Raw genomic sequence first — 20,167 nt, 5'->3', positions numbered from 1 at the left:
CAGGAAAAAGGGTCTGGGCCGCCGAGGGCCAGTGCGGGAAGGCGGCCCTTAAAGGGCCAGAGGCGTTCTTCCTCCTTCCTGAAGAGAGAGGGCAGAAGCAACATTAATTCAACCTGTGCCAACAGCGACAGCTCGGTTAATATTTGTACCCACTAAGTTAATATTTATAAAGAACTCAGAACAGTGCCCAGCAAACAAAATAAGCGCTGCATGAGTGTTTGAAATAAATATGTGGAAGTACGAACCAACTCCTGTTTCAGCCCTACTTTGCCTACGTTTCCTGATTGTAGGGGATGACCACTCCCAACAAGAGCAATACCGGGATTGATTATTTGGGGGACCCCTGAAAAGGAAGTATAAGTATCTGAAAGATGCTAAATTCTAAGAGTAGACCTAATTAGAGCACATTGCAACCATACTACAGCCCTCCTGCCCCTAAGGATACAGGGTATCTCTGACTGAAGATCCGTTTGAATGGGAAAGGAGAAGGAAGGGGTTTCTGAGGGAGGAAAAAAACAACAACATACTTTTCAAAACAAAAAAACAAAACAATAACAAGAAAACAAACAAAAATAACTTCATCAGGGCTGGCTCAGCAGGTAAAAGTACCTTCAATATTCTCTCCAGGACTCACTCTGTAGAAGGAAAAAAACTGACTTCCAGATTGTCCTTTGTCCTCCACACCTGTGCTGCTTGTACACACACACACACACACACACACACACACACACACACACACACACATACACACACACACACACCACATAATTTAAAAACTGTCCTAGCTACACTAAAATAAGACCCTGCCTGAGGTTCAGAGATGGTGTGAGGTGACCTGGTTCTGCTGATCAGTGACTGGAAAATCCTCTCTCAAGGGGAGCAGGGCTAAGGACTGGGTTAATGGTTACCCTTGGCAAATTATTGAGCAATGTAGTTATGGAAACCTGGAAGAGGTTATTGGTGACAGCTCTGGGGTGTGGCAGGGAGGGACACACCTTTCAATCTGGGGTGCTAAGAGATTAGGGACTGGTTTACCCAGAAGGAAAAGCCGGAAGGGATCCCAGGACGCAGGAAGAGAAGCCAGCAGAGGAGAGAAGAGCAGGAGAAAGCAGAGGAGGGAGTTCAGAGATAAGATGGGAGTGTAAATTCCGATGATGCAGTCCGGGCTTCAAATCCACGAGTACCCCTGGTGGTCCCAGGAGAGAGCAGCCTGAAAAATAAAGGCAAGAGAACTGTTTGTGTGTTCCTAGCAATCCAGGCGCCACGGTCAATACCGATGATCAGAGCAGCTGCGGCTATAAAGACAAGAGAGGCAGCCAAACCTGTTTGAGTCTAAAGCCTCTCCCAGAGAGATCTCACTATGAGTAGATTGCTTGACGGTCACTGACCAGAGGGAACAAAGGAGACGTCAGCAGGGAAATAAGGCTTCATTGAAGCCATCTTTCTTATCAGAGGGATGAGGCTCCTGTACAGATCTCAAGGGTCAGCAAATGGGAACACACTTAGAACTTAGATGGGGCTCACGCATGAGTCAGTCTACAGCTGTCTGCGATGTCGTTCAAAAGCCCAAACACCAAGTATATTCTGCCTTTCTGGGGAAGAAAGAGATAAGCCTTCCCCCAGGGAGGAGAACACTCTCAGAAGAGGAAGCACGAGAGGAAACCACTAACTTCTGTTCCAGCATTACATGCATCACTCCACCTCAGCCCCCCTTGTCTCTTTCAGTTCTCAGTCCAGTTTTGTTTCTCAGTCGTTCCAAGTCCAGCATATTTTTCTTCAAATTATATATATATATATGCACACATATATAATATGCATACAGACACATATATATGAGTATGTGTGTATGCATGTATACACACACACACACACATATATATATATATATTTTAGACTGAGTAGAAAAAAAAGGTAGTTGGACAGTAGAGAAACTTAGAGTGTGGAGGTTAGACATTGGCAGACCTGTTTTTAGATATTTTTAAAAATTGGTGGTAATAGAGCTCTCACTTCAGCAACACAAACACTAAAACGGGAACGTTACAGAGATCAGCAGGGCCCCTGGGCAAGGATGTCACACAAATCCGCGAGGCGTCCCGTATTTTTATTTGCCCATGCTTGACGTAAAGTCATGGGTAATTAAAAGATACCGAAGTGGGGGAAAAAAATAGGTAGTCAAGTTATATCTCTATACTACAGTTGGATAGAACCTCCAAAATCGAGCCTCCCGGGGAAAGTTACTTTTTCCTGACTCTGCTCACACTAATCTCTCTGACCTTTGCTTTTTACTTCCTGTGACAGAACCAGTCGCCACCCCACCCACCCCAGGATGAGCCCCAGTGCTATCCTAGTATCAGGATAGGTCTCCAAGGCAACCTTCACCACTGAGAGGAGGGTAAGGGGCCCAGGCTAGGGAAGTCTAAGCGTTGACAGGCTTTCAGAGGACCGCCCCCTGCCGTGGAGCCTGGGCTCTGCTTCCTGTTTCGCCAGCATCAGGCCTCCTGGTCTCTCCCGGCCTGTGCCTACGAGTGCCCTTCACCCATCCGTATTCCTAACCTCACTAACTCCTTCCCAATCCCCCTCCACACATACAGAGCACAGTCCCTCCCAGCAAACCCGAAGACAAGACTGGAAGTGAAAAGAACGCAGAACCCTTGCATCCTCAGACTCCCTTTCTGCACCCTCGTGGGGGACGGAGGGGGCCAGTTCGCTAGTGTCAAGTTTCCCTGTTTGAACGTGGCCACCCTTCTCATTAAAGAAGCGAGGAAACTGAGGCACAAACGTGGTGCTGTGCTTAGGAATGGTCAGGGCATCGAGGGAGTCCCGGGACCTCCCTCCTAACACTTTATCCCTGAGATCCCCGAGACCTCTGCCCTCTGTCCCGGACCCACTCCCACGATCACCGAGTCCCCTCCCCACATGTCCCCTCCCCAAGTCCAGGGCGGGGCCGGTCGGTGAGTCAGCTGCTCACTGAGCTAAACGGGAGGGAACGAGGTGGAGCAGCTGGGTGTGGGGTGCACTGAGCCGGTGGGTAAGCCGCGTTGGAGAGAACTAAAGGGTCTGATCGGACTTAGGTTGCGCCGAAGGGACAGCTCTGAGTCTGGAGGAGAGAATCCCGGGCCGTGAGACCCGCCTTCCCTTGCCCGGGCCCCTCCCAGTTCCCCCAGCGACGGCTGCTTCCTGGTCCCCGACGCAACCATGGCTGAAGAACAACCTCAGGTCGAATTGTTCGTGAAGGTAAGAACACCTTCTCTTTCTTTGGCCACTCTCAGAATTTCTGCAAGCCAATCCTCCCCTCTCCTGGGCTCCAGCTCTAACTCCCCAACCCCTTCCTAGTTGACCCCACCCCTAGCCCTGGCGCTGTTTTGCTGGGAGGTGGGGGTGACTTGTGAGACGGTAATGAGAGTTCCAGACTCTCTGAAAAGTTTATGGAAGAGGTTTCCAGCAGCTTAAAGGAGAGAAAGGTGAAGAAATGGGGTTTTCAGAAGTGAGAGAGTGAATGGGGTACGGTGCGGGGTTCGGGGGGGTGCAGACGACTGAAGGACCGAGAAAGGGACAGAGGTGGGGTTCAAGAAGAAGAATCGGCTAGGACGTGTGGCCCTATGAAAGAAAGAAAGATGGGACAGAGAGAGAGAGAGAGAGAGAGAGAGAGAGAGAGAGAGAGAGAGAGAGAGAATCTAGAAGGGTTGAAGGATGAGTGTGTCGCAGAGTGGAAGCAAAGAGCCTTCACGAAGCAGCACAATCAATGGCTGAGATGACTATCCCCCCACCCACCCCTCCAGCTAAGGGAGGCTAGAGACTGTGAGGCAGGAAGGAGATTAAAGTTTAGCCATAGTTACTTAGGAAGAGAGGAGAGCTCCAAAGGGGACAGGAGACTCCTTGGGTTAGATTAAAATACCGGGGCTGATGGGTATGGAAGAAAAAGCACCCCCCCACACTGCCCTCCTCCTTCATGCCATCCTCTCCGTGGGTGTGGTCAAGGAGAGATGGTCCTGGGCTTTTGGGTTCAGAAACCGGTGGCTGCAGCTCTCCTCCTCTGCCCAGGCCCGGCCCCTCCGGCATCACCCTTCCCCATACCCCCATGCGGTCCCTTCCTCTCCGGGCAGGTCTCCTCCCAGTGGGTGCACATTCGCACCCCCTTTTGCTTCTCCGCCTCCCTTTGCACTCCTGGTTCGTCTTGTCTGTGTGTTGGGTGTCCTGTTTATCTCTATGCTTTTTTTTTCCCTCTGGGTTTTCCCTGGCAGCCTTTCCCAGTTTCTTGGCCCTGGGAAGAGAACTGGAGCCTAGGTCCGCCCCTTAGGTGTGGTCCCCACCTCACACTCGCCTCCAGGGGCTATTTTTACCCTGAGTGAGGTGATGCTGTGGAGATGTTGGCCCTGTGTCCTGTGAGGAGGATCTCAGAGAATCAAAGAACGAGAAGAGTGAGGATTTGGGGAACTGGAAGGGTGTCAGTAGCTGCCTAGGCCTCTGTGCGTACAGATCCCTGCCCCCACTTCCTTGCCGGGAAGGAAGCTGCTGAGGCCTGAAGACACAGAAATGAATCACCCTCAGTCTAGGGGGAGGTGTCCCTTGGGGGATGAGGTCACCTGCATCCAATTAGAGAGTTGCCCCCTTTGTTAGGCCCTCCATATCGCTAAGGTGAGGTTAGGTCCTCTGGCTCACCAGCCCAGCTTCCAGAAACAGCTTGAATAGAGGTTTAGAGAATGGGGACCCGGTTTCCAAACCCTGCCCTACCTCTCTGCTCCACTGGAGAAGATCTAGTATTCAATTCCAGCCCCACCAAGTACCCTATTCTCCACCTTTTGGATCCTGATTCTCAAAGCTAGCCAAGACTTAACTGTTCCTCTGCCTCCTCCCCCCTGTCAATCACTGGGATGCCACCGGCGCCTACCTTTGCTGATCCAGGCCCAAAGGGGAAAATAATTCGGCCCTGGGGGTGGCTTAGACGTCTTAGCAGTGTCTGTCAGGACTAGCAGGAGATTCAGAGAACAGGTCTGGTAAGGATGAGGTGCACCAGGCCTAACTCTGGGGTGCCGTTGCTTTTCAGGCTGGGAGTGATGGCGCCAAGATTGGGAACTGCCCCTTCTCTCAGAGACTGTTCATGGTGCTGTGGCTCAAGGGAGTCACCTTCAACGTTACCACCGTGGACACCAAGAGGTGGGCCCCCTCCTGCCCCTTTCAACATCCCTTATGTAGACGCATGTGCACACGTATGCGCATGCGCACCCACGTGACCCCCCTTCTACCTTAAACCTGTCTCGCTTGTCTGGAGCAAATCTACTTCTCCTACATCCCGAGGTCTCTGGTCCCCCCTTTTCCTTCCTTGACACGTGGCCCCTTCTCCAGACGGACAGAGACGGTACAGAAGCTTTGCCCCGGTGGGCAGCTCCCGTTCCTGCTCTACGGCACCGAAGTGCACACAGATACCAACAAAATCGAGGAGTTCCTGGAGGCCGTGCTGTGCCCTCCCAGGTACGGGGGACACTCGGAAAGAAAAGGGGAACTGGGAGGCTTTTCGGAACAAAAGTTGAAGAGGGGAGGCAGGTGGCCAGCCTTAGGGCAGAGTCCCCCCCAGAAAGGACTTCACCTTATCCCTCTGCCTTCCAGGTACCCAAAGTTGGCTGCTCTGAACCCCGAATCCAACACCTCGGGGCTGGACATATTTGCCAAGTTTTCTGCCTACATCAAGAACTCAAACCCGGCCCTCAATGACAGTGAGTGTTGTGGGTCAGGGGTTTGGGTCCTACAGAAGATTCTAGGGTTAGGGCACCAGGAGCCCCCGTGAGCTCGGCTGTCAGGGAGACGGAGCAGATGTTCCCAGAGCTCTTCCGACCCTCTGTTCCTGCCTTACCCCTCTAACCTCCCTGCTGTCTCATTGCCGAGACCTTTGGGGTTTGGGAGTTTGTTTTATTTTTATTTATTTATTTATTTATTTATTTATTTATTTATTTATTTGGTTCTTTTTTCAGAGCTGGGGACCGAACCCAGGGCCTTGCGCTTCCTAGGCAAGCGCTCTACCACTGAGCTAAATGCCTAACCCCTTGTTTTATTTTTACATATGAGAGCGTTGTCTGTGTATCTCTGCACCTTGTGTGCAGGGCCTGAAGGGACTGTTAGATTCCTGGGATTGGAGTTACAGATGTTGGCTGGGAATCAAACCCCAGGTCCTCTGCAAGAACAGTCAAATGCTCTTAACCACGGAAGTCCCAAGACCAGCTTTTAAATCGGGTACTGGCATCTGAAACTGAATTCATACGCTTACACATCACCCCGCTGTCCCCACTAGGTGGTCCTCTCTCTACCTTCCAGAGTTCATTCTTTTCATTTGGTTTTGTTGTTTTTTTCTTTTTCTGAGACAGGGTTTCCTCCGTGTAGCTCTGGATGTTCTGGAACTCTTAGACCAGGCTGGCCTCAAACTCAGAGATCTACCTGCCTCTACCTGCACCACCACCACTGGTTACAATTCATTCATTCATTCATCCATTCATTCTTCTTCTCCTCCTCCTCCTCCTTCCTTTCCCTCTCCTTCTCCTTTTCAAAGATAATATATATATATATATATATATATATATATATATGTGATAGCTGTCTTCAGGCACACCAGAGGAGGGCAGCAGATCCTAGCACAAATGGTTGTGAACCACCATATGGTTGCTGGGAATTGAACTCAGCACCTCTGGAGAGCAGCCAGTGCTCTAACGGCTGATCCATCTCTCCAGCCCTACGACTCATTGTTAAAGTGTACCCCCATGTGTGCGCCCCACACCACCACATGAACTGTAGAATTTCCAGGCTCACAGACACCTCTTTCACTATTTTGCATACTTTTTTGTTTTTTTGGTGGAGTTGGGGAATGATCGATTCTGAGGAGGTCTCTGCACCTTTCTAAATCTGCTTCCAGATCTATAGCATGGGGATAACGTTCATCTTCTGGGTTTTCATGAGAAGTGGCTGAGACTTGTTTCTAGACTGACTGGGAGGCTGAGGGAGAGGATATGACTCAGGACAGAGAGAGCCCGACTAGTGTGTGAAACCTGAGGCTCCATTTCTAGTTGCGGGAATAAATTGCAAGCGGGTGGCTGGGGAGATGGCTCAGTCACCTGTGTGCTTGCCACGCAAGTACGAGCACCGAGAGCCTGCGTTTAGATGCTTAGCCGCCATGTCAAAATCTACATGTGATGGGCAGCTACTGTAACCCCAGTATTGGGGAAGTAGAGGGAGGAGGAAGTCTGGGCTCAGGTAGTCCAGCTAGTCCACTCTAATGGGTAAGCTCTAGGTTTGGGGAGAGACCTTGTCTCAAAAATAAAGTGGGGACTGAAAAGATGGTCCCCTGGCTAAAAGCTCCTGCAGAGGACTGGGTTTTGATTCTCAGCACCCACCCATCAACTCACAGCTAATTACTTGTATGTAACTCCAATTCCTGGAGATCTGAACCTGTTTCTGACCCCCATCCCACCCCAGGCTCCTACATACACAAGGCACACACTCCTACAGGCTCACACACATACACATAGACAAGAATATATAAATAAACCTTATGGGCTGGAGAGATGGCTCAGTGGTTAAGAGCACTGACTGCTCTTCCTAAGGTTCTGAGTTCAATTCCCAGCAACCACATGGTGGCTCACAACCATCTGTAATGAGATCTGATCCCCTCTTCTGGTGTGTCTGAGGACAGCTACAGTGTACTTATATGCAATGAATAAATAAATCTTAAAAAAAAAAAACCTTAAAGAAGAAGAAGAAAAGATGGTAACAATAACACATGCAGTGAGGTTGTTTTGTTTCTAAATCAAATCCAGGGTCTCACACGTGCTAAGCCTGTGCTTTACCTCAGAGCTATGCCCTCACACCCCAACGGCTCTTCTTGGGCAGGCTGTCACCCCAGCATTTAAAGTTCTGATTAGCTTCCTCTCTCTCACAGACCTAGAGAAGGGACTCCTGAAAGCCCTGAAGGTTCTAGACAATTACTTGACATCCCCCCTCCCGGAAGAAGTGGATGAAACCAGCGCCGAGGATGAGGGCATCTCTCAGAGGAAGTTTCTGGATGGCAATGAGCTCACCCTGGCTGACTGCAACCTGCTGCCAAAGCTTCACATAGTCCAGGTCGGTGGTGGCCGTCGGTGGTCGCTGTGTGGGGGGTGGGAAACGGGATGAATCTCTATGATGAAATTAAAAAAAGAAATCATCTAATTCATTACAAGGAGCAGTGCACAAATGGGGTATGGAAGTTCCAGGAAAATTGGGGGGAATTGGTTCTCTCCCAGAAATTGAGCTTTGGTCACCTAACTCGGCTGTAGACGCTTTTACCCAGCTGAGCAATCTCATCGGTCCAATGGCGCTGCCTATCATGCCTAGGTTTTGATGTTAATGCTGAGAACCCGAACTCAGGCACTCATACTTGCAGGGCAAGCATCCATGTTCTCCAAATGGTTTCCATAGACTGTAACCAGTGGTGGACCCCACCCAGGGACCACCATCTATCCCTTAGCAGAAGCTGCTAAGTAAGAAAATTACATTCCAGGAGACAAGTCGTGGTTATATAGCATCCAATCAAGAGTGGCATTCAGTTTCACTGTGTGTGTGTGTGTGTGTGTGTGTGTGTGTGTGTGTGTGTGTGTGTATGTGTGTGTGTGTGTGCATGTGTGTCTGTGTGTGCCTATGTGTCTGTGTGTGCCTGTGTATCTGTTAGTCTGTGTGTGCCTGTATCACTGTGTGTCTGTGTGTATGTGTGCGCCTATGTGCCTGTGTGTCTGTGTGTATCTATGTGTCTGTGTTCTGTGTGTGCTTATGTGCATCTGTGTGTATGTCTATGTGTCTGTGTGTATGTCTATGTGTCTGTGTGTATGTGTGTGTCTGTGTGTATGTCTATGTGTCTGTGTGTATGTGTGGGCCTGTGTGTCTGTGTGTGCCTGTGTGCCTATGTGTGGGCCTGCATGTTTGTGTCCAGGGTTGCTCCCAAGTAGGCTTTTCCTGCAACTATATCACACAGTATTGCACACATCAAACATAGGATTCTCCCATGTCTACATTGTAACTCTCCACATAGCCCAGGCTTTCCCGTTTTCTCTCAAGGACTCTTCCTTAGTTGCTGTTTCCTTTCTGTCCTTAAAGCTACAGTGTAATTTAGTAAAACATAGCCACTCTCACTCCACCATCAACAGAGTAGCACCAGAAAAGGCTGGGCAGAGTGGCTCATGCCTGTAACCTTCAGCCTGCTAGGCCGAAGTAAGTTCAGTGTGAGTTGGAGACCAGCCTTAGCCACAGAATAAGACCCTGTTTCAAACAACACCACCTCTACCCCCCACACACACACAAAAGAGAAGGGAAAAAGAGAAAAAAAGCAAATGATACTAAGTTAGTTCTTGCCCACAAACAGTGGAATTGGAATAAGACATTCGCATCAAGGGATGTGATGGCTGGAGAGATGGCTCAGTGGTTAAGAGTTCTGGCTGCTCTTCCCAAGGACCTGGGTTCAATTCCCAGCACCCACATGGTGGCTCACAACTGTCTGTAACTCCAGTTCTGGAGAATCTGGCATCTTCACTCAGATGTACATGCAATCAAACACCAATGCACACAAAATATAAAACAAACAAACAAACAAAAAAAAACCCATTCACATCAAGGTACTAATAGATGACCTGAAAGTCAAGTGGACAAAATTCACTACAAAAATGTTACTCTTTACTAATTATGCTCTCTCTCTCTCTCTCTCTCTCTCTCTCTCTCTCTCTCTCTCTGTGTATGTGTGTGTGTGTGTGTGTGTGTGTGTGTGTGTGTGTGTGTTGGAAATGGAACTCAGGACTAACCACATGCCTAGCCTGTGTCTGTCTCTGCCTCTGTGTATATTCAGTTTTAATTACATTGTAAGTGCAGGTGCCTTTGGAGGGCAGAAGGGGGAGGTAGAGCCCCTGGAAGTGGAGCTACCCAGTGAGGTTGCTGGAAACCAAACATCTGCAAGAGTTTGCAGAGGGTGCTTTTCACCACTGAGCCATTTCTCAGTCCATTTCTCTTCTGTATTTTAGTTTCTCGAGACAGGGTCTTTCTATTTAGTTTTAGCGACCAGGTGAGTTCTAGGACAGCCAGGTTTACACAGAGAAACCCTGTCTCAGGGGAGGCGGGAATGAGGATCAGGGATGGAGGGGAAAGAATCAGTAAGAAGTCGCCAGATAGGCTGGAGAGATGGCTTAGTGGTTAATGTTGCTAACTGCTCTTTTTTATTTTTTTTTTATTTTTTTTTATTTTTTTCGGAGCTGGGGACCAAACCCAGGGCTTTGCGCTTGCTAGGCAAGCACTCTACCTCTGAGCTAAATCCCCAACCCCGCTAACTGCTCTTCTTGAGGACCCAGGTTCAGTTCCCAGCACCCACATGGCAGCTAACAGCCATATGTAACTCATACCAGAGGATCTGATGTCCTAGTGCACAGTCATACAAATAGACAAAACACCCATCCACATAAAATAAAAATAAATGTAGCCAGCAAGTGCATGGCTACATGCACTTAAATCCCAGCACTTGGGATGTAGAGATGGGTGGATCACAGAGTTTGAAACCTAGTCTACAGAGCAAGTTCCAGGTCAACCGGAGTACACAGAGAAACCCTGTCTTGAAAAACTTTTTTTTTCCTTTTTTTTTTCCTTTTTTTTTTTTTTTTTTTTTTTTTTTTTGAACTGGGGACCGAACTCAGGGCCTTGAGCTTGCTAGGCAAGCGCTCTACCACTGAGCTAAATCCCCAACCCTTGAAAAACTTAAATAGGGCTGGAGAGATGATTCAGTGGTTAAGAGCACTGACTTCTCTTCCAGAGGTCCTGAGTTCAAATCCCAGCAATCACATGGTGGCTCACAACCATCTGTAATGGGATCTGATGCCCTCTTTTGGTGTGTCTGAAAGCAGCGACAGTGTGCTTATATATAATAAATCTTTTTTTTTTTTTTGAGTGAGGACCAAACCCAGGGCCTTGAGCTTGCTAGGCAAGTGCTCTACCACTGAGCTATATCCCCAACCCAATAAATCTTTTTTTAAAAAGCCTAAATAAATAACATCTAGAAGGACAATTTTTTTTTTTTGGTTCTTTTTTTTGGAGCTGGGGACCGAACCCAGGGCCTTGCGCTTCCTAGGTAAGCGCTCTACCACTGAGCTAAATCCCCAACCCCTAGAAGGACAATTTTTTTTAAAGACTCTAGGCACAGGGTGCATGCCTGTAATACCAGTTCTCAGGGAAAAGGTTCCAGAGATCATCCAGCATGGGTTACATAGAGAGACCCTGTCTCAAAACAATGGCAGCAAAAAGTCTGTAAAAGTGGAGGCAGAATAGTCCGGCAGCCTGGACAGGGCTCAGTTTTACCTGACAGACCTGTAAAGACCAGGTAAAGGAAGAAAAAGTTCAGTAGCTCCAAGCAAAGCAAGCATGTCTTCCCTGGGGCTAACACGCTGACCTCTCTCCAACCTTCAGGTGGTGTGCAAAAAGTACAGAGGATTCACCATCCCGGAGGCGTTCCGTGGAGTGCATCGGTACTTGAGCAACGCTTACGCTCGGGAAGAATTCGCCTCCACCTGTCCTGACGATGAAGAGATAGAGCTGGCCTATGAGCAAGTGGCCAGGGCTCTCAAATGAGCACCTTTTTAAGGGTCCTTCACCCACTCTGTGCTCTCCACAGAGGCTTCCACGTTGCTACATAATGGACACACTCCGATATAGCCAATGGGCAGGAAATCCGGGGCACTTGTGCAGGGCCGGGGATGGGACTGGGGATAAGGGAAAGATTAGAGGACAAGGGTAAGATTTTTATTTTTGGGTGGGTTGGGTAAGACAACGTATTTCAGTAATAAAATACAGAATGGAAAAATCTAGTGTTGTGTTTACACAAAGACGGCTTAAAGTGTGCTGGGCTACAAATGAAGGGAAGGGTCAGTGATCTTAAGCTCAGTGCAGCTGCCGGGGAATTAAGGAGGGGACTGTTTGTACAGGGTCTGCCATGTTTTGCATCTGTCCGTTAGAGGGTTGTTTCGTGATCCTCGTCGCGTTTGCAGCCCCACAGCCAGGGCCAGTGGGATCTGGGTGGGCCTGGGCAGCGCTCTTGAGGCGGTGCCTGAGTTCAGGGAAGGGGGGCACTCAGCCCTGGAGGAGTGGGCGCGGCCTAGCAGGGCGGAATGGGCGTGGCCTTAAGAGGTCCCGCCCCGTCCCGCTTAGACAATGCCCCGGAGCCGCCAGACCATCGCGCCCCCGCCCCATCGCCGTACGTGAGCTCGCCTACCCTGGGAACCCCTCAAAAGCCCGAGCTATCGGTCTCTCCTGCTTGAAGACTCAAGCTCCCATCTTCATCAACTCTCTCCTCTGGGGGTGGGGCCAAGGCCGAAATCACAAGGCTGCAGGAGTGGAGGTGGCCGCTGGTGAGTCTGGAGAGGGGGCTGTCTCCCGAACGGTAGAGGGAGGCTGGAGTTTGGGGGTGCTGCATATGAGCTTGCACCGGACGGAGTGTGCGAATCACCTGCACTTGGGCGAAGAGCTGGGCGGGGTAGACTTTAGTAGAAGACGGACAAGGGGTACGTTACAGAGTTCTGAAGCCTGGAGTGGTTCCACGCCGCGCCCCTCCCCCGTTTCCCCGCCCTCCAGATTTCGTTTAAGACCTCTCCCAGTCCTCCGGGACTAAGTCTGGTTTGTACTGGGTCGCTCGAAGGGCAGCGTGACGACCCGGGGTGGAGAGAGAGGATGCTTAACTCCTTAGACTCTAGTTCCTCCGGTTTGCGCCCGTGCCCCTTTCTCCGGCGAGCGTTCGAGGCTTCACACCCCAGATCCTGATTCACCATCCAGCTTTCTTTTCCAGTCCCGTAACCTCTGCGGGTCCCTGGCAGGACTTTGGGTCCCTCCTGCTGCGAGCAGCTGAGGGTTAAGGGGGCGGGGCCGCCGCATTTTTGGGGAGTGAGCGCATCCTAGCGGCTGCCAGGAGGGGCGCGGGGAAGGGACCTAGCGGAGCCCCGAGCAGGGGCAACAGGTGTTTGGGAGATTAAGGACCCAAGTCTTGTTCCCTTGGGCGCCTCTTAACGCAGATCCCCGGTGAAAGGAGGCTGAGCGGGGTCCACGGTGCCAGAAGGTTTGGAGGGGGTGGGGCAGAGTGGGAGGGGCCCCGGGAGATGGCAGGAGGAAGACCTAGGAGCTTTTAACACTCCCCCCTTCTCTTCTTTGCATGTCTTTCTCTTTTGCCCCCGCCCCTTTCTGTTTCTTCTCTTAGACAAGTGAAGTAAAGAGAAAAAAACAAAACGGCTTGGCTGGAAAGGGCTTCTGTGTGGATGTGATGGGGACGCCGGGGGAGGGGCTGGGTCGCTGTTCCCATGCCCTGATCCGGGGTGTCCCCGAGAGCTTGGCATCCGGGGAAGGTGCTGGCGCTGGTCTTCCGGCTCTGGATCTGGCTAAAGCTCAAAGGGAGCATGGAGTACTAGGAGGTAAACTGAGGCAACGACTAGGTCTGCAGCTTCTTGAACTGCCTCCTGAGGAATCACTGCCGCTGGGACCACTGCTTGGTGACACGGCTGTGATCCAAGGAGACACGGCTCTAATCACAAGGCCCTGGAGCCCAGCGCGTAGGCCTGAGGTGAGGGCCAGGGTACCGTTGTTGTTGGAGGACAGGATTGCCCGGGGTAGGGTGGAGGAAGGTCGAGGGGAGGAGGCTCTGGGGTTGGTAGGAAATAGGGAGTGAGGATGTCTCTGCTGACTCTTTCTTCTCCAAGGTTGATGGAGTCCGCAAAGCTCTCCAGGACTTGGGGCTCAGAATTGTGGAGATGGGGGATGAGAACGCTACGCTGGACGGCACCGACGTCCTCTTCACCGGTGAGGCTACACCTATGGGGGCTTGGCCCAGGGAAACAGAGTTTGGGAGGCTAGGCGATCTCAAGTCTTGATTCCAAACTCACTCTGGCCTTCAAACCTTCGTATCCTCCCGGGGTTCAGGCCGGGAGTTTTTCGTAGGCCTCTCCAAGTGGACCAATCATCGAGGAGCTGAGATCGTGGCAGACACGTTCCGGGTGAGGAACCAGAGAAGCTTGGGGAGGGAGTGCCGCCAATGTGCCAGAGGGCTTGACCTGTGCTCCTTACGCACCCCTAAATCCACCTGCTCTCCTAGGACTTCGCTGTCTCTACGGTACCGGTCTCTGGCGCCTCGCATCTGCGCGGCCTCTGTGGCATGGGAGGACCTCGCACGGTGGTGGCTGGAAGCAGTGAGGCTGCCCAAAAAGCCGTCAGGGTGAGGCGGGGCAAGGCTGTGTTGAAGGCGTGGCCAACAAAGTGGGAGTGGTTCGGGGCAAGGGCGGTACTGAAGCTGGCTAGCTCTGGGAATTGCCCACAGCCCTTGTCTTCTCTAAGATGTTCATCTAACACAAAGGGACACCCTAGTAAACATGAGGTACAGAAGAAACAAGAGCCAGGGAGGGGTTGCAAAAGCAAGCGGTAGCTAAAGTGCCTGAGACCGACCCTGTCTGACACAGCAGATGTTATATACTTGCTGTCCTTATCTCACAAAAGTAACCCTTGCCCCAAGCCCTTACGTTGTGGTAGGTCAGGCAGACTCAGATGTGGAGACCTTAACGCCCTCTCCTCTCTCCAGGCAATGGCAGCACTGACTGATCACCCCTACGCCTCTCTGACCCTCCCAGATGACGCAGCGAGTGACTGTCTCTTTCTGCGTCCTGGGTTGCCTGGTACCACACCTTTCCTTCTGCACCGCGGAGGTGGGGACCTGCCCAACAGCCAGGAGGTGAGGGAAGGGAAAACCGCTCCACCAACCAGAGAAATAAGTCTGTATTTCCCAGTGGGAGAAAGGAGTGGGCCCTTCTTCAGAAGCCTGGGTGGGACCCCTAGTACCTGGCTAGAAGGGGCGTGGCTCTGAGACCCCTAGGAACTGGCTAGAGGGGGCGTGGCCCTGGGATCAAAACACCCTTGGGGTCCTCCCTGCAGGCTCTGCAAAAGCTCTCTGACGTCACCCTGGTACCTGTGTCCTGCTCGGAACTGGAGAAGGTTGGAGCTGGCCTCAGCTCCCTCTGCCTGGTGCTCAGCACACGCCCCCACTGCTGAGGGCTGGGTTTGGGGCTCCAATTAGCTAGGAATAGAGCCGTCTAGGGAGTAGAATCAGGTAATAGAGGCTGGGTAGTCGTGGGAGATGCCCCAGGATAGGGAAGGACTTAGTATGGGACAAAGACTAGGAGCCAGTGGGTGAGTCTTCTCTGTCAAAACCAATAAAATAAAATTGGCCTTTTAGATAAGGGCTGTGGCTGGTTTCTCACTGGGACAAAGGGATGGGGTGGAGCCGAAATCGGAAGCTGGGATCAGTGCTAGGGAGGACTCTAACTTTTGTTTTGTTTTGTAATTTTAAAGACAGTGTTTCTCTGTGTAGCTCTGGCTGCCCTAGAACTCACTCTGTAGGCCAGGCTCGCCTCAAACTCAGAGATCCACCTGTCTCTGTCTAGTGTGAGCTGGGTTTAAAAACATGGGCCACCACCGCGCAGCTGGATTGTTCCATCTAAAAACCCTCCTCTTTATGTGCTTCCTGACACACCCCAACCCCGTCACAGGGCTCACATACACAGAGGGACAAGAGACCATTTCTGTTGCGGGGAGTAGGCAAAGTAGAATGGGAATTATGTGTGTGGGTGGATGGTTGCTTTCTGAATTTACCTAAATGTCAGGTGAGTCAGGCTCTGGTGGATTACAAGTCCGCCTTTATTTGATAAAGAAGAAAGGGACGATCATTCATGTACCAAGACTTAACAGTGACATCCAAAAGGAACTCATACTTCCTGATACTTTCTTATAAAGTGTTGCAATGGGGCGATTTGCAGGAGTCTGTTTCTATGAGGAAAAACCAGAGGGTTTCTAGAGTATCAAATTTTGTGCAGGAGTAGGCAAGAATTTGGGGTGAGGATATCCCAGAAAAGGCTACACTCAAACGAAATCCTGAGGATAAATAATTATCCGGGCAGGAAGTGAGCAAGAGGAAGAAGAAATCCAGAAGATGGAATTTATTTCAAAGAGCCAACGAGTGTTGTAGGGAGAATATTGCGGAGAAATTCTCTTAGGAGGGCACGTGTACACAGAAAGTGATGGATAGGCCTAAGAGGGGACCGAGTACTGGGGCACCTGCACGCAATGTCCATACCCACAGCCCTAGAGCTGAAGCCTTGGGAGAGAACCACCGGTTGATACTGGGAGGATCTCCTCTGGCTTTGAATAAGAAGGGCAGGGCAGGAGGATCCGAAGGATCTGTGGGTCACCCATGAAGCCAACGATGAAAGAATATTCTGGTGGCAGCACTCAGCACAGAGACAGGCAGAGAGGACAGTGACCTGCAGACATGGCCTTAGGCAGTGGTCCGTACTCACAATCACTGTTACCCCCCGCACTGAAGGTGGAGGTAAGGAGGGCAGGATTTCAAAGCTGGCCTCCACCACAAGAGAGTTTGTCTTTAAAAGGAGTGGAAAGATGGGGGTGTTCCTGAAAAGTCCTTGTGTGGGAGAGAAGGAGGTGGTGGACTCTGACTCCCAGTTTCTGGCTTGGGCAACTTGGCTTCTTCAAGAGATTGCAGAGAAGGACCCAGGGGGTGGCTTAGGAAATTACTTAGTCAGGTTTGACATGCCTTGTGCAAAAGGCCTGAAGCCATCTGGGCAGAGTGTACTAGGTCTGAGATCTGGATTGGAGGGAATACTGAGTGTCCTTTGGGGGCTAAGGATTGAATGGCTAGCTTCCTAGAAAAGGAGTAAGGAGGAGAAACAAAGGGATCAGCAGAACGGCAGGGCGTCTACAAAGACAATAGCAACAAAGTAAACCCTGGTTTGAAGAGGGGTGAATGTTATCTTGTGGAAGGGCATAGGAAGGGCTGGCAAGCTCTTAGGGGATGAACAAGCTGCGGCCAATGAGCAGAGGGAGTGCAGTCAGGCAGGAAAGAGGTGGGTCTATGGCTAAAGTTCAAAATACTTGACTGGGCCAGGTAGTGCCTTTAAACTCAGAAGTTGGGAGGCAGAGGCAGAGGCAGGTGAAGTCCCTGAGTTCAAGGCCAGCTTGGTCTGTGGTCTACAGAATTCCAGGACAGCCAAGGCTGTCCACAGAGAAACCCAGTCTCGAAAACCAGAGTGGGGGTGAGGAGGTGGGGTATGATAGAAAACGGAAGGGAAGAAAAGATGTTATAGAGGGGACAGAAGTGGCTGGAACCTGAGCAGTGGCAGAGCGCATCCCAGGGAGCCAGGCTCCTACATAGATCCTCTGTCCATGGTGCCTTCCCCTTCTAGCTGAGGCTATACAGGGAAGCCCCAGATTGGAAGGGTTGGGAGAACAAGGGCTTCCCTTTAGACTACAACCGCATAGACGGTGGAAGCATCGCCAGGAACCAAAGCAGACATCCGGCGGTGCCTCCTGAGGACAGAGTGGTCCAGATCAGCATAGTGGAGGTTCTGGAGGGGGTAGAGGGAGGAAAATAGTACTGGATCTCATCAGTCTGATCCCTTGGCTTGGAATCAAAGCTGTTTTCTTTTCCCCACAGTGGGTAATGGCGACCATGTAGCAAAGTCTGGCTCCCATCCTCTTGCGTAAACCTTCAGAGTGCTAGGATTACACGGCCGCTCCACAACAGCCTAGCTAGGCTTTTTTCTTGGCCCACTTTCCTCCGGGATGCTGGCCTGCCTCTTTCCCATCCCCAGGCCCTTACCGGCTCCTGGTCCAGGTGGCCTGAGATCTTGGAATCCTGTTCTAAAGGCCGCTGTGGCTCAGCATTTATGACTGGAGCTATGTGGGAGGGAGGAACACAGCTGAAGGGTGAAGAGAAAATGACCAACTCTGTCTGCTCCTGGCAAGGACTCAGACTCAAGAATTCAGGGTTAGGGATTGTGCGGGTAGGAGAGGAGAAATGGGGTGCAGTTAATCTCACCAATTGTGGGTAGTGGTCCAGGCGGGGGCGGGGGTGGGGGCGGGGGCGGGGGCGAGCGTCTGTAAGGAAGTCCTTGGAGAGTCACCAATCTCGTCTTACTTGTTCCTCGGCCGCAGGCGGCGCCAATAAGAACTGTGCAAACTGCAGTCTCCGACCAGCAAAACAACTTAGGCTCCTCGGGAACCAGGTCCCGCCCACTCTCTGAGCTTTCTGAACTTTCAGTTTGCCCTTTCCTGCAGCCTGTAGCCTAGCACCCAAGGGCTGACCACTAGCTTTCTTCTAACAAACGTCAGGTCTCCAAACACTTCTTGTTCTTTGCAAAGGTTAGGGTTCTATCCCACCTCTTCCCCCCACCCCCCGCCCTGACTGGTCACACCCGATTTTAAGCCAGGCTCCGCCTCCAGTGCTCACCTGCGCCGCCACCAGACCAAGCCCAAGGCTCCCAGTCCCAGCACAAGCCCAAAGCCCAGCAACGGGATCAAGACTTTGGAATACTCGGACCCTGGGGAGACGGCGAGGCAGGGAGGGATACAGAGGTCAGGGGTACAGACCATAGGGTTCTACTAACTTTCCCGATCTACAAGATTCCATCCCACTTTTTGTCCCGGGTGTGTGTCCAAATTAAGTGCTCCTGAGCATCTGGGCCTTGACCTACCGTGGGTAGATCCCGAAGGCCGGCAACCTGCCTTGTCCCCTAACACTTGAATCACTGTGCGGCTCTCGTTCTCTTGGCGTCCTTTGCAGAAAAAAGTACCAGAATCCCCGGCGCTCAGTAGCAGCTCTAGCCGCTTGATACCAGTGTCGAGGGAACGCAGGCGGCCAGAGAAGTGCTGGAGCACAGTTGGGGTTCCGCTCGAAGAGGCCCACAGGATCGGGCGGCGCCCTTTGGACAGGCCTTTGCATGCTGGGAAACTAGGCGCCCAAGCCCAGCGGGTGGGGTCGGAGACCCCTATGCAGGAGAGATTCACCCGGTCCCCAGGGTTGCCCTCCAGAGAAACTAGGAAAGGTGGGGGAGGGAGATTGTTAAGGCTAGCTTATCAGGTGCGCTCTCTCTCTCTCTCTCTCTCTCTCTCTCTCTCTCTCTCTCTCACACACACACACACACACACACACACACACACACACACACACCCTAGTTTATCTCTCAGTCTTTCTTTGCCCATCACAACTTCACAGGCTGACCTACCCTCGGGATTCCCTTGGACCTTGGAGAGCAACAGAGGCAGCAGCTGCAGGACCAAGGCCATGGCTGAGATCTGGTAGTCAGAGGCGGGAGTGAATCAGCAGGGAGACCGGAGGGAAGCAGAGGGGCAGGGATGGGGATCCTGCCGGACTTGGGGCTCAGATAAGAGTGAATGTGAGGCCACCAATTTCTGGGTCCCTTTAGGAATCCTCACAAGCCAAGTTGCATTCTTCAGACTTTGAAAGTAGCTTAAATTGTGTGTGTGTGTGTGTGTGTGTGTGTGTGTGTGTGTGTGTGTGTGTTTTGCGAACTACTAGAAAGGCCCCAAAGTACCACACATTTTTGAAGCTCAGCTTCCTGAGTTCCAATCCTGAGTTCATCCAGCCACACAGTAGCTGGGTGATGAGAGCAAGCCACTTAACCCCTGTCTGTCCCCTCATCAGGAAAAATGGAGATAAGAGAATGTGAGACCCAAATCAATACACTGAGGGTGCCAAAAAGCGAGAGATGACATCATCGGAATGCTCACGTATGACCTCATCGGAATGTGCAATGTATGACATCATCATTATTATCTCTTATCTTTGTTCCTATGTCCCCTCTGGGTGCCCATGATGCTCCTCCTTACTCAAGGTGCTCCTCCCAAACCCAAGCCCAAGTGGGCTGAGGGCATCCTTGGCATGTTAGTGTGGTCCTCCAGGATACACAGCCTCCTCAGCCCCGCCTCTACGACATCACAGAAACCCTCCATGATGCCACAAGCCTTTATCTTGTGGCTCAGCATCACTTGGAAGACGGGGTGGGGCCTGTATCTACATTAATTCAGCCTGTTTCATCAATTTCTGCCGGAATGTCTGATCAATGTCCTCCCACCCCCAGGCACCCAAAGTTGCGGATCAACTCAGGCTACGACACACTGTTTGTTTCCTGGGAACTAGCAGAAGCTAGCACGTTGTGGCTGTTTAAGTCACAGAGGCTTTTCTGATGCTCCTCCAGGGCAGGGGGGCCCTCAGCTGAGGACCCTGAATCCAAGATCCAAAATGGAGTTGCCCAGTAGTGACACTTATCCTCTCCCA

General features: G+C 51.4%; 3 protein-coding genes and 1 non-coding gene across 13 annotated transcripts; 3 read left to right on the top strand and 1 right to left on the bottom strand.

Moving 5' to 3' along the window:
* Positions 1-1,997: 1,997 nt before the first annotated feature.
* LOC120099048 (U6 spliceosomal RNA) lies at positions 1,998-2,103 on the top strand. Its single transcript, XR_015646075.1, has one exon. It is a non-coding gene; the product is annotated as a U6 spliceosomal RNA (small nuclear RNA).
* Positions 2,104-2,963: 860 nt separating this feature from the next.
* Positions 2,964-11,848, top strand: Clic1 (CLIC family member 1). 2 transcript variants are annotated; one of them, NM_001002807.2, is given in 6 exon segments: positions 2,964-3,234; positions 5,045-5,154; positions 5,344-5,469; positions 5,605-5,711; positions 7,922-8,103; positions 11,455-11,848. In NM_001002807.2, coding segments are annotated over 6 exon segments (726 nt in total). In that variant the 5' UTR covers positions 2,964-3,195; the 3' UTR covers positions 11,617-11,848.
* Positions 11,849-12,181: 333 nt separating this feature from the next.
* Ddah2 (DDAH family member 2, ADMA-independent) lies at positions 12,182-15,255 on the top strand. Of its 5 annotated transcripts, none has more exons than XM_087597004.1 (8): positions 12,182-12,392; positions 13,050-13,093; positions 13,232-13,591; positions 13,728-13,827; positions 13,948-14,021; positions 14,120-14,239; positions 14,649-14,749; positions 14,950-15,254. In XM_087597004.1, the coding sequence occupies exons 3-8, from the start codon at positions 13,295-13,297 to the stop codon at positions 15,089-15,091; spliced, it is 834 nt and encodes a 277-aa protein (XP_087453130.1). In that variant the 5' UTR covers positions 12,182-12,392; positions 13,050-13,093; positions 13,232-13,294; the 3' UTR covers positions 15,092-15,254. The 5 variants fall into 5 exon arrangements, with proteins under 5 accessions (XP_087453130.1, XP_087453128.1, XP_087453129.1 ...); XM_087597002.1 differs by having other exon boundaries at positions 14,600-14,749; XM_087597003.1 differs by lacking the exon at positions 13,050-13,093.
* A 435-nt stretch (positions 15,256-15,690) lies between these two features.
* Mpig6b (megakaryocyte and platelet inhibitory receptor G6b) lies at positions 15,691-19,353 on the bottom strand. Of its 5 annotated transcripts, none has more exon segments than NM_001412137.2 (6): positions 15,691-17,435; positions 17,690-17,766; positions 17,909-17,967; positions 18,320-18,410; positions 18,564-18,905; positions 19,095-19,185. In NM_001412137.2, coding segments are annotated over 6 exon segments (735 nt in total). In that variant the 5' UTR covers positions 19,156-19,185; the 3' UTR covers positions 15,691-17,330.
* Between the last annotated feature and the right edge of the window lie 814 nt (positions 19,354-20,167).

This window comes from Rattus norvegicus, chromosome 20 (genome assembly GCF_021556685.1).
Source record: "Rattus norvegicus strain SHRSP/BbbUtx chromosome 20, alternate assembly SHRSP_T2T, whole genome shotgun sequence".
NCBI classification, from domain to species: Eukaryota; Metazoa; Chordata; class Mammalia; order Rodentia; family Muridae; genus Rattus; species Rattus norvegicus.
Note: the sequence above shows the minus strand (reverse complement) of the source record. Positions and strands in the feature narration are given on the sequence as shown.